General features: G+C 45.2%; 1 protein-coding gene and 1 non-coding gene across 2 annotated transcripts; one reads left to right on the top strand and one right to left on the bottom strand.

Moving 5' to 3' along the window:
• Positions 1-7,990: 7,990 nt before the first annotated feature.
• On the bottom strand, positions 7,991-8,062 carry TRNAH-GUG (transfer RNA histidin (anticodon GUG)). Its single transcript has one exon. It is a non-coding gene; the product is annotated as a tRNA-His (tRNA).
• A 1,273-nt stretch (positions 8,063-9,335) lies between these two features.
• LOC123126144 (L10-interacting MYB domain-containing protein-like) lies at positions 9,336-10,517 on the top strand. Its single transcript, XM_044546537.1, has 2 exons — positions 9,336-9,812; positions 9,895-10,517. The coding sequence occupies exons 1-2, from the start codon at positions 9,504-9,506 to the stop codon at positions 10,477-10,479; spliced, it is 894 nt and encodes a 297-aa protein (XP_044402472.1). The 5' UTR covers positions 9,336-9,503; the 3' UTR covers positions 10,480-10,517.
• Positions 10,518-10,717: the final 200 nt, after the last annotated feature.

The raw sequence follows: 10,717 nt of genomic DNA, 5'->3' as shown, positions 1-10,717 counted from the left end.
GTGGCGGCAAGGATGTGCTCACGTACGGCTCTGGTGGGTGGTGCTCTTCTCTTCAGCGAGTTCTGTGAGATGCATGTGTTCCCATGCAGCGCGTACGACATGGTTTGGTTTTGTCCTCCCAGACTTTCTGCGGATGTGTGAATCGGACTGCTCTGGCATTCTCTTGGTGGATCCGGTTGCATTGGGAGCTGGTGGGGTGGGTTGCACAGATCTGGGTGAAAATCTGGCAGAGGCCTTGTCGTTGTTGGCGGCAACGTGTTTTGTGGACGTCGCTTCCCTCCTTGGGGGTGCCATCGAGGAGCCTGTTGCAACCCCACAGCTCATGTCTTGAGATTCCGGGTAAAAACCATAGATCGGGCGTTGCCGTATCGAATGATGGTGTTGGTTTCCATTACTTTCTCCTTTGAGACGTCATTTGTGGAGTTCTTGTGGAGGGCTGTCACAATGCGGCTGTTTGAAGAGGGAGGTTGGTTTCATGGGTGGCCAGTAGGGGCATGTGCTCTGTAGGTGGTGTTGGTGGAAGTGCTTCACTGATTTGGGACAGGCTAAGCTTTGGCTCCCTCTCGAGATATGGTTGGCCTCCTCTCAGGGATGTTCATGGCGCGTGGCGGTGAGGTCTCGATGTTCATCGTCGTCGTTCGATGATGTTGCAGGTTCTCGTTGCTTTGCATAATGCCCAAGTTTGCTCATTTGGTGAGGGTGGTCAATGTGACACCAAGAGGAGGTGCAATGCTCGTCTCGGCGGAACATTGCCCTTCGGTGGAGTCAGTCATGTCCATTTCTCGCGATGTTACCTTGGTGATGGGATGCCCTTTGATGACGTTGCGACTCTCCTAGGTCTTCAAGTTGAAGAGTGATCGCTGGGCGGGCCGTGGACTTTTTCCTCTCCATCATCTCGACGTCTGGTATTCGTTCGATTGATCCAACAAGACTCCTCCCTTCTCTTCTTGGTTTGTTCCAGTTCTGTTCGATGCCAGGTTCAAGGCTTGTACCTCTAGGCATAGTTCATTTTGGTTCTCTTTGTTTCCTTGTTCCTTCTTGTGGGTGTCGTGTGCTACATCTTGTAGTCGTTGTGTTGTATCTTATTCTGGTTTATGAAAATGAACATGGTTTAGTCCGGCTTTTGCCCGCCGTAGCAACTTCCAAAAAAATATTGGAGGGTGGGGCTTCGTTATTAGAGATGTGTGTGGTGTGCAATGTCTGCTCTTGCAGGTAATTTGAAGCATGTCTCGTGTGAACTTCACTTGGAAGCTTTTGCAATACTTTATGGCATAAAGACAACCACTGAGCTAGGTTGTGACTAAGTGATGATAGAAACAGATTCTGTGTAACTGAATAACACAACAATCTTTCAGCATTAGGGGCTATTTTCAAAGAAACATACAACTACATGTGGGGTTTATAGATGTATGTGTGGCATCTTATCCACGGTCTTCTAATGGAGTCGCACACATTATAGATGCGTATGGTGTTAAACTAGGAGCTCGTTTTGTGTGAGATCTGTTTTGGCCAGGTTCCATACTTTGTAAAATATGTTGTTGCTGGTGATTTGTCTTGCCCTATTGTGCAATGGAATGCACTAGCTCCTTTAAAAAAAGAAACACCTTGTTACACATTTGAAGGAATTTTTTAATGCATGCTAATCTCAGCCATGGTTTAGTGATGTGCGCAACGAGAAGACAACCACTCTCATGCGCACCCATTTCTAGTTGTGACCGACGCAGAGCCCATGCGATGACTTTGGATTATCATCATAGGTGAGTTTTCATTGTGTCTAGGCCCTGTCTTGGGGCAGAAGTAGCGGCTGGGAAGCCATGGCCGACGGTAATAGGGAATGACAGATGTTGTGGGTTGTGCCACGATAAGCTCCACGCGGGCCTGGGGTAGGCAGAAAGCCTATTGTCATCACGCTCAGTCCAGGGAAGCAAACCATCAGATCCTTTCAGAGATTTGAACATGTTTTTTCTAGAAAAAAAATAGAGCTTCAAATACGTAGAACGTCATTTTACTATAGATGATTCATTACTACCTTGTTTGAAAGCATTGAGGCATTGATCGGTCCCCTCGCGAGTTATTCGATCACGCATGCATGTACGTCCATGATCAGCTCGTTGACTCGGCGCATCCCTTTTGTCCATCGTTTGCTACGTACACCCTCATAGCAAGGGGGGGGGGAGGGTTCTTGCATGCCTCCTATATGCGCTTCACAGTCACCATCCTCCTCGCAACACTGGTCGCCACCCATTGTAGCTGGACGAGGTTGCTGCTTGCAACACCAGATCGCCGCCGCCACGATCTCGTAGCACACTGGCCCACTGCCCTCGTTGCCCGGCATAAGCTTCACAACTCCCACGTTGGCCTATGCAGCATCACAATTCCACCATGCGGGTTGCAACATCAGCACACACCAACATCACAATGCCTTGGTTGCAGCATTGCAGGTCATTAGTCGTAGCACGCGGAAATAGCCTCTCGCAACACCCACTGATGAGCTCGTAGCTCCTGCCGCCTCTCCAATGCAGCTCCAAGTCAGCACGGCCGTGACCTATAGGGTGATGTCCGACCCCTTGTCACCTGAGTATACTCTTTGCCGTTCAAACAGTACACGTTTGTGCCAGGAAAAGATGTGTGTTCATGCCTGTAGGAAAGCGTTTTCTCACATATAATTCACTAAAACATTTATCGCAATAATGATTTATCTTCTTGAGATGTCTTGTGGCCACCAAGTGTTTAACTCCTGACGGTTTTTCTTCATCCATACCAATTGGACGAGCATCTATCATCATTTTATGAACAAAACATAGGCTTTTTCACAAAGTTTAGATAAAAGAAGTAACCTTTGCTTACCTACAAGCGTAAGCGCAACATACTGTAATTGATGCGTGAACAAACCAATTTCATATCACTGACCTACACAATAAGGGCATTTCTAACCGATCCCTTATAATTTTTACTCCTCTAACATGCACCTAGCCGATCCCTTATCCGCCGTAAGGGAGTAAATTTTTTGCTTGGGCCCTAATTTTCTCCCTAAATATACTCCACCGCTCAGCGACTGAGTAAAAAGTTGCGCCTCTCCCCCGCGTCACCCCTGCGCCTCTATCTTTGCTGGTGCGCCTTTCGGCGACCCTCCGTCGGCCGCGCCACTACCTTGTTGCCTCCCTTGCCCATTGCCGTCCTTTTTCCCATCATTGAGCCCATTCAGCCCCCGTTGACGTCACCGGAATCAAGGTGAAACGTCGCCGTCGTTGCCATTGTTGATTTGTCGGATTGCTCGGTGGTTTCTTTTTGTTGGCCGCCGCATCGCACCTTGCTGCAACACCGCTGTAGGTTATTCCCTCGCGTCGTCGCCGCCGGTTCAGTCTAAACGATAGCGGCCAGCCAGTGCACCACCACTGCACTGCAAGTGTTCATCGAATTGCCTAGTTGAGTATTTTTGTTCGTTTCTCTTTGAACCGAGACTTTTGGATTGAACCTAACTCTTTGGATTGTAGATGAAGAGGTTGAGGGAGATGGTCTTGGAGGACTCCTCGTCATCGGAAGAGGAAGAAGACGATGATGACTTTGACACCATTTTAGGCATGATTATCAATGATGATGTTCGGCGGCCTAGGAGAGGATCGCAGTTTGGCCGCATACACATCAGTCGTGACAGAGCGGAGGGTCATGCCAAGATCATGCGATACTACTATGACCCAAAGCCAACCTATCTGAAGAAGTACTTTCGCCGGCACTTTCGGATGCACACAAGTCTTTTCTTGACCATTACAAAAGCCGTTGAGAGATATCATGATTGGTTCAAGCTCTGGAGAAATGCATATGAAGAGACAAGTGTAAGTCCTCTGCTGAAGTGCATTGCCGCTGTTCAAATCTTGGCATATGGGTGTTCGGCCTATGCAATCGATTATTATGTCCGCATTGGTGAAGACACAATCTTGGACGTTGTTTGAAGGTTCACAAAAGCAATGATCGGTGTCTTTGGCCTGGAGTACTTGAGAGCACCAACCGAGGAAGACACCCAGAGGCTCATGACCGAGAGTGAAGCAAGAGGGTGGCCAGGGATGCTTGAATCACTTGATTGTATGCACTAGACATGGAAGAATTGTCCTGTAGTAGGGTGGAAGGTTCAGTACAAAGGCCATTGAAGTGATCCAACGATCATTCTTGAGGCAATTGCATCGAATGAACTTTGGATATGGCATTCATTCTTTGGTTTGTGTGGCTCTCACAATGACTTGAATGTGCTGTCGATATCACCACTGTTTTTAGGCTTATTAACGGTGAAGTTCTTCTTGCAGCTACTAAGTCAACATGCACAATTACTCATTGGGTTACCACCTTGCGGATGGCATCTATCCACCATGGGCCACCTTGGTTAAAATGATACCGCATCCAAAAGGTAACAAAAAACATTCACTTTAACAAATGTCAATAAGCTGCTAGGAAAGATGTTGAGAGAGCCTTCAGTGTGCTTCAGGAGTGCTTCCCAGTTATTCGTGGCCCTGCCGAGTACTGGAGCTCCAAGGTTCTATGGCGGATCAAGAATTGATGCATCATATCACATAAAATGATCATTGAAGACGAGAGGGATATGCTTGAGAACTTTAGGTACATCACCAACGGGTCTCCGGTTGAGCCAGAGTATGATATGAACATGATCTTGGCATTCCTTGAGGAGGATCGCAAGATCGAGAACCGTCATGCTCATGCTCAGCTCCAACAAGATCTTGTTGAGCATCACTGACAACGTCTTAGTGAGTCCTAGTTGGTCTATCACATGCTATTTGCTACATCCGAACCATTCAGCGTGTTTAAAGTTGAATAATTCGGTTTGTAAACTATATTCATGATTTTCTTGAACATTCAAATTTATGTTTAGTTTCTACATGTGTTCTAATATGTAATTGCAATTTAGACTAGAATTGCAAAGTTTAGAAAAAACAATAAATTACTCCCTTAAATATAGGGGTTCGGCTAGGTCCGGCCAAAACCTAACGGTTTACTCCACCGGATACTCCACTATTTTTAGGGGATCGGTTAGAAATGCCGTAAGTACTTACCTACTCATGTCTGCTACTCACGGTACATGGCCTACATTACTTCTTCACCCAATTTTCCACTCATAGCAACATCCAGTCACCTATATAAACCCTTCACTTGTTATTAGCTCGTGAATTTTGTAGTCTACACTCCACGCTTACACCTTAGCATGAATATGCTTATACATCACAAAAGACAGACGATTAGTTACAATAGTGTGTCAATGATATATTCATTTTAATCCTTAAGAGTGGTTCCCTGTGTAGGACTTGACGAAGAGCTCTGAGAATGAAAGGCATCAGAAGAAATGATACGTGGGAGGATGATGGCCAAAGAAATGACGACCTGTCCAGAATTCCCGTCCAATGATGTATGATCTTACAATAGATTAGGAGCATAGATAGACTCCTGACTAGGCTTCCCGGCGATGCTCCTCGTTGCGCTGATGGTGCTAGAAGTGGTCCGTCGCTAACGGGCTTAGCCCGCTATTTAAAACTTTGCTGCCAACTCTGACGTAAGCCCATTTCTTTTATATTGCGCCATCTAGTTAACTAACTTCTTTTAAAAATAAAATCCATCTCTGTTTGTTTTACCTTCTTGTGAACAGCTTGGTTCTTTTTTATAAAAAAGATTGTTCATTTGTAGCGGTAGAGTGGCAATAAGTCCAAGCTTGAAGCAAGCCAACTAGCAGCAGAACCACCACCACCACTCCACCACCAACGGACCAACTACCTGTAGCCGCCACCGCCTCCGCTCCAGTGCCGTGCGTCGGCGCGCTGTCTCTCAGACTGTCACACGCTCCAGGGCCAACTGTCAGGCGGTGGCCATCCCCGCCAGGCACTCTCCACTCGGGCACGTAACGTCATTCGCCTCACCATTCACACGAACTCTTCCTTCACCGCCGCTCAGAGCGTGTGAGAGTCTGAGATCGTGTCAAGCAAGTAAGCGAGCACTGCATGTTGTTGATCTTGGCCGTTTCGTTTAGTCAAAGGTGGTGGAGAGGCCGGTGGGGGACATGGTGGTGATCAGGAGTGGGCTCGAAGGGCTCTGCTGCGCGGGACTCCTCGCGAGGTACGGCCAGAACGTGTTGGTGCTCGAGAACCACGACCATCCCTGCAGCGCCGCCCACTCATTCGACTTCAAGTCCGGCCCCTAGCTCATCTCCGATTTCTAGTCAGAGGCCCACAAGTCATTCCCCTCGCCCAGGTCACCCTCTATTAATTGGTTCCTAGGCAAATAACAAATGAAAACAACAAAATAGGGAATTTTTATTTCTTCAGAGAAATTAACTCTGTCCTAATTGTGGCTGATGATGATTTGACCGGCCCTGCAGATCCTCTTGTGCTAGGCCAATCGGTTCGGTGTGCCTTGTATGACTCTTGGATGGTGGATGTCACCCAAGGCCAGTTCAACTCGCGGATAGGATAGGGCCAACTGATTTCCCCAAAGTTGAGTTAAAACCTGATTAATTTGCAATGAATTGTTCTGGACTCATTGATATGATGTTATCTGATTGATCGAGTTGAAACTTAGTAGTGCTCTATCTTACTGCACTTTTGTTGGATGTTCTATGTTACCCTTTCTTTGTATGAAAATGCTCTGGCCGTAATATATAGTGGTTTCATAAAATACTACCAGGAGCTTGAGACCTATGGTTGTCTTGATGCAACCAGGGAGTGGATAAATATTCTAGTGAGTTCCTTATATTCCACATTTATTTAGTTAGGGGAAGAAGTCTTTTCAGCTGCCGAAATTGCTTTTGGAGCCTGAGCTCCATGGAGGCCTCCAAAAGCAAAATAAAAAAGTCATGAAAACTCATATTTTGCATTTCAAAAAATTCTGAAAAAATACAGATATATATGAAGGCATAATGCACACACTTGTACATTTTCAGGACGAAATACTTAACATATGATAATATTCATCCTCGCAGGCCATGAACTTGTCTTTTTTGTACAGGTCGTATTTCAACTTATTTTATCCTGAAATTTTACACAGATACACCTGACATCCATAGAAGCCCATATCCAAAACGCCACTCACTTTCAGCTGTACCTAGACAGTCTGAACTGCTGAAAAGACACATGTTGGCAAACGGGCAATGCATCACTTCGTTGTGCGTTTTATATAGCATAATATACAATCAGCATGTGAATTTGTGCATATCACGATTCAAATGTCAGGCCAAGATTCGCGTACCATGTTAACGTCCGCCTGAAACCTCTGCTAATGTAGTATTACAAAACAATCTCAGGTCTCCACTCTTCATCCTAGGTTTTTTTTTTTTGAGGGCACACTCTTCATCCTAGGTGATCTGGGGATCCTTTCGACAGCGTCCAGCAGATATGGGCCTTGTTTGTTGCAGCCCAACATAAAAATGAGACCTCGGGGAGCCCTAGGCGCCACGAAACTGCTATGCCGTTCTCAGAGATCGTCGATTCGCTGGAGGTAAAAAATCTAGCTGGATTGACCTCCTGTGTTTTCTGCTCGCAGGGCATCAAAGTCTGACAGCGCTCTGTCTGCAGAAATGGTAAGTTGATAAATTCTGCCTGCTCAAATATCCTGTTTCACTTAAGTGCTTGTCCCAACCCCAACGTTTTTGCTTTACATGAAAACTCCGCAACATCAAATGGTAAGATATGATAACTGATCTCCTGGGTGCAAACTCCACAACATCAAATGGTAAGATATGATAACTGATACAAAAATGCCATAACATGTCACATGTGACCACACGAAATATATAGGTGGAGGCACCCTAAACACAATGGTTATGTACCTGCATTTATTTTTATTTTTCAGGGGGTATATGCATCTTGTTGGACTGTAATAAATCGTTCACATGCATGAAAATTAAATACACTAAAAAGCAGTGTGTTGTGATAATCAAATAAAGGAGATAGAATAAATAAGTAGTGATGCATTTGTTTCTGAGAAAAGAAAAACTAAATGTGGCTGCTGGGATTCGAGCCCAGGTCTCCACGGCCACAACGTGGAATTCTCACCACTAAACTACAGCCACTTCAAGTGGCACAATTTTGTAGTTGTCCAATATAATATCGAAGTGGTGGATGGCAGTCATCTGTCACATGGATCATTAGTTCATTACAGAGGCCTCTGCTCCTCTAAGTGGTGTTTCATCATTGGAGCCATGGGCTTTTGTAACTTCTAAGACTTACAAGATTTCCCACATCAAATCAATCCTTTATCATTGCTGGCTCTGTTGAACACTCCCTTAAAACATGCCTACTCACCTAGATATTTTCATGTGTACAATTCTGAAGATTTATTTTCACTGTTTGGTCTAACCACAATATCAGGAAATATTATTTCAGTTGATCTAACAGTAATGCCTGTCATGGCGTGCCGTGTTGGTATCATGCTCCATGAAAAATGGATGTCCAGATAGTTGGCATTGGAATTTTTTTTTTTGCGGGGAGTTGGCATTGGATTATGACTTGTAAGACTTAGGCTGTGTTTGGTTGGACAGATTGTCCCAACCTCTGCTTTTTAGAAGCTAAAAGCTAACCAAAGGGATAAATTATCGAAGTAGCTTCTAATAATCTGTAGCTTTTACGTAGTATAAATTTCACAGCTGAGGTACCCCCAACTTTTACAGCTTCTAAACCAACCACTTTCAGCTGTCCCCATAATAATTGATGGTATTTACCCACCAATGCCACTCCCAAGTCATACCTGTTCAATCTCTTCTTCTCAACTCTCGCAGAAGGCAGGAACGAAGCAACAGATCGCAAGAGCTAGGGTTGGCCGCCGCCACCGCCCGCCAACGCCGCCGGCTCCGGCGATCCTCCGCCGCCGCCTGCTCCGGCGAACCTCCGCTGCCGCCCGCTCCGTTCCAAGGTAAAATTTCTACAACCTCCTCCCTCCTCCATGCTCCTCCCTCCCCTTGCTGTTACCGGCGGCCCAGCTCCGGCCGGCCATCCTCGCCGGCGCACCGGCCACTCCTAGTACCCCCAAGTCCCCCCTCCCTCCTCCCTCCTCCCTCCTCCACACTTTATCCATCCTTCGTCTATCCTCCTCCCTGCTCGCCCTTCCGGCCCACCTGTTCCCGGCGGCCTAGGTCCGTCCGGCCAGCCGGCGGCGCCAGCTCACCGGCCTCAGTCCTCCTAGCCCTCTCCCCAATTCCCTGCTCCCTCCCCCTCTCCTTCCTCCTCACCCTCCCTGTTTAGGTTTCCTTTGAATTTTTTGCACAATTTTATTTATGTAATGTTTAATTGCTTGTATACATGATATGTACAGAAGCTGAACATGATATACCTATTTTTTTTGTGATGTATAAGCTTGCATGACATGCCATCTAAAAAGACAGCAAACAACATTCACAAAAATTTCTTGTACATAGATATTATGTTTGCTACTTGTACATACTATTTGAGTACTTGCTGCTATTATGTAATGCATTATTCTTGATACGTGCTTTTCTCATATTGCTTTATTGAAGTATGACTGAGAAGGCGGTGTGGGATGATGCCCATCTCAAGAAACTCATTGAAATATTGAGAGAAGAGGTTGAAAAGGGGAATAGGCCATTAGGTTATTTAAACAAGAGGGGTTGGGAAAACGTTTTGGAGAAATGGGAAGCTAGAACGGGAAAGAAGTATCCCAAGGATAAATTCAAAAACAAGTGGGATGCCATAAAAAATGAGTACACTTGGTTCATGGAGTTGAAAAATGAAGCAACTGGGCTTGGATGGGATGATGCGAAGAGAACCGTTGATTGCTCTAAAGAATGGTGGGATGAACATATCAAGGTAGGACTAGCCATTTTGTTTTTCATTTGGCATGGTTCTATATGGTTGCATTATCTCACTTGTACATTAAAATCCATTTCAGAGATGCCAAGAGAGTACAGGAAAGAAATGCAATCATATGAAGTTCAAAAAACAGGGACCAAAGCACCTTGAAGATTTGCACATCATATTTGACAAAGTACATGTTACTGGGGCTAGTGCTTCTTGTGCTGGAGATATATCTTCTGATGAATCAAGTGATGATAATGCGGTTCCTTTCGAGAAGCCCGATGGTAGTGCTGAAATGAAGTTGGCATCTTCGAAGAAACCAAAACCAAGCAAGAAGCGCAAGCAACCTTCTAACGCAAATGAGGAGAAGGAAGAGAAGAGTCCATTCTTACGATTGTACAAGCAGACATGCGAGAAAATAGAAAGTGGAGTGGAGAAGATAACTTCAAGTGTTGAAGCATCATCCGCTCCTCTCACAAACCATGTTCCCACCATTTCAGAAGTAATGAAGATGGTCAAAGAATGTGGTGTGAAGGAAAAAACTGCTCTCATGCACACAACCCTCACTCTTATAGTGAAGCCCGAGTTTAGGGAAATCTTCAATGTTCTTGAAACAAAAGAAGGGAGGTTTGATTTTTTGGAGAGGGAGCATGAGAAGGAGATGTTGAAGCACGTGTAGTGAATCATATTTGTTTATGTTATAGACCTATATTTGCTTTCATTGTGGACCAATTGGTTATTTGTGGACCATATTTGCTTTCGTTGTGGATGTAATTGCTTTTGTCGTGGACCATATTTGCTTATGTTGGTTTACCATATTTATGTTGTGAGAAATATTTACTCCTGTTGTTTACCATATTTATGTTGTGAGAAATATGTGCTCGTGTTGTTTTACCTTATTTATGTTGTGAGAAATA

Source organism: Triticum aestivum, chromosome 5D (genome assembly GCF_018294505.1).
Source record: "Triticum aestivum cultivar Chinese Spring chromosome 5D, IWGSC CS RefSeq v2.1, whole genome shotgun sequence".
Classification (NCBI taxonomy): Eukaryota; Viridiplantae; Streptophyta; class Magnoliopsida; order Poales; family Poaceae; genus Triticum; species Triticum aestivum.
This window is presented reverse-complemented; position numbering and strand designations above follow the sequence as displayed.

What these genes read in the sequence shown, in the direction of transcription:
- LOC123126144 (XM_044546537.1), top strand. Translation starts at nt 9,504, where the DNA reads ATGACTGAGAAGGCGGTGTGGGATGATGCCCATCTCAAGAAACTCATT. An exon ending in GGTGGGATGAACATATCAAG is followed by an intron (nt 9,813 to 9,894) that starts GTAGGACTAGCC and finishes AATCCATTTCAG; the next exon opens with AGATGCCAAGAGAGTACAGG.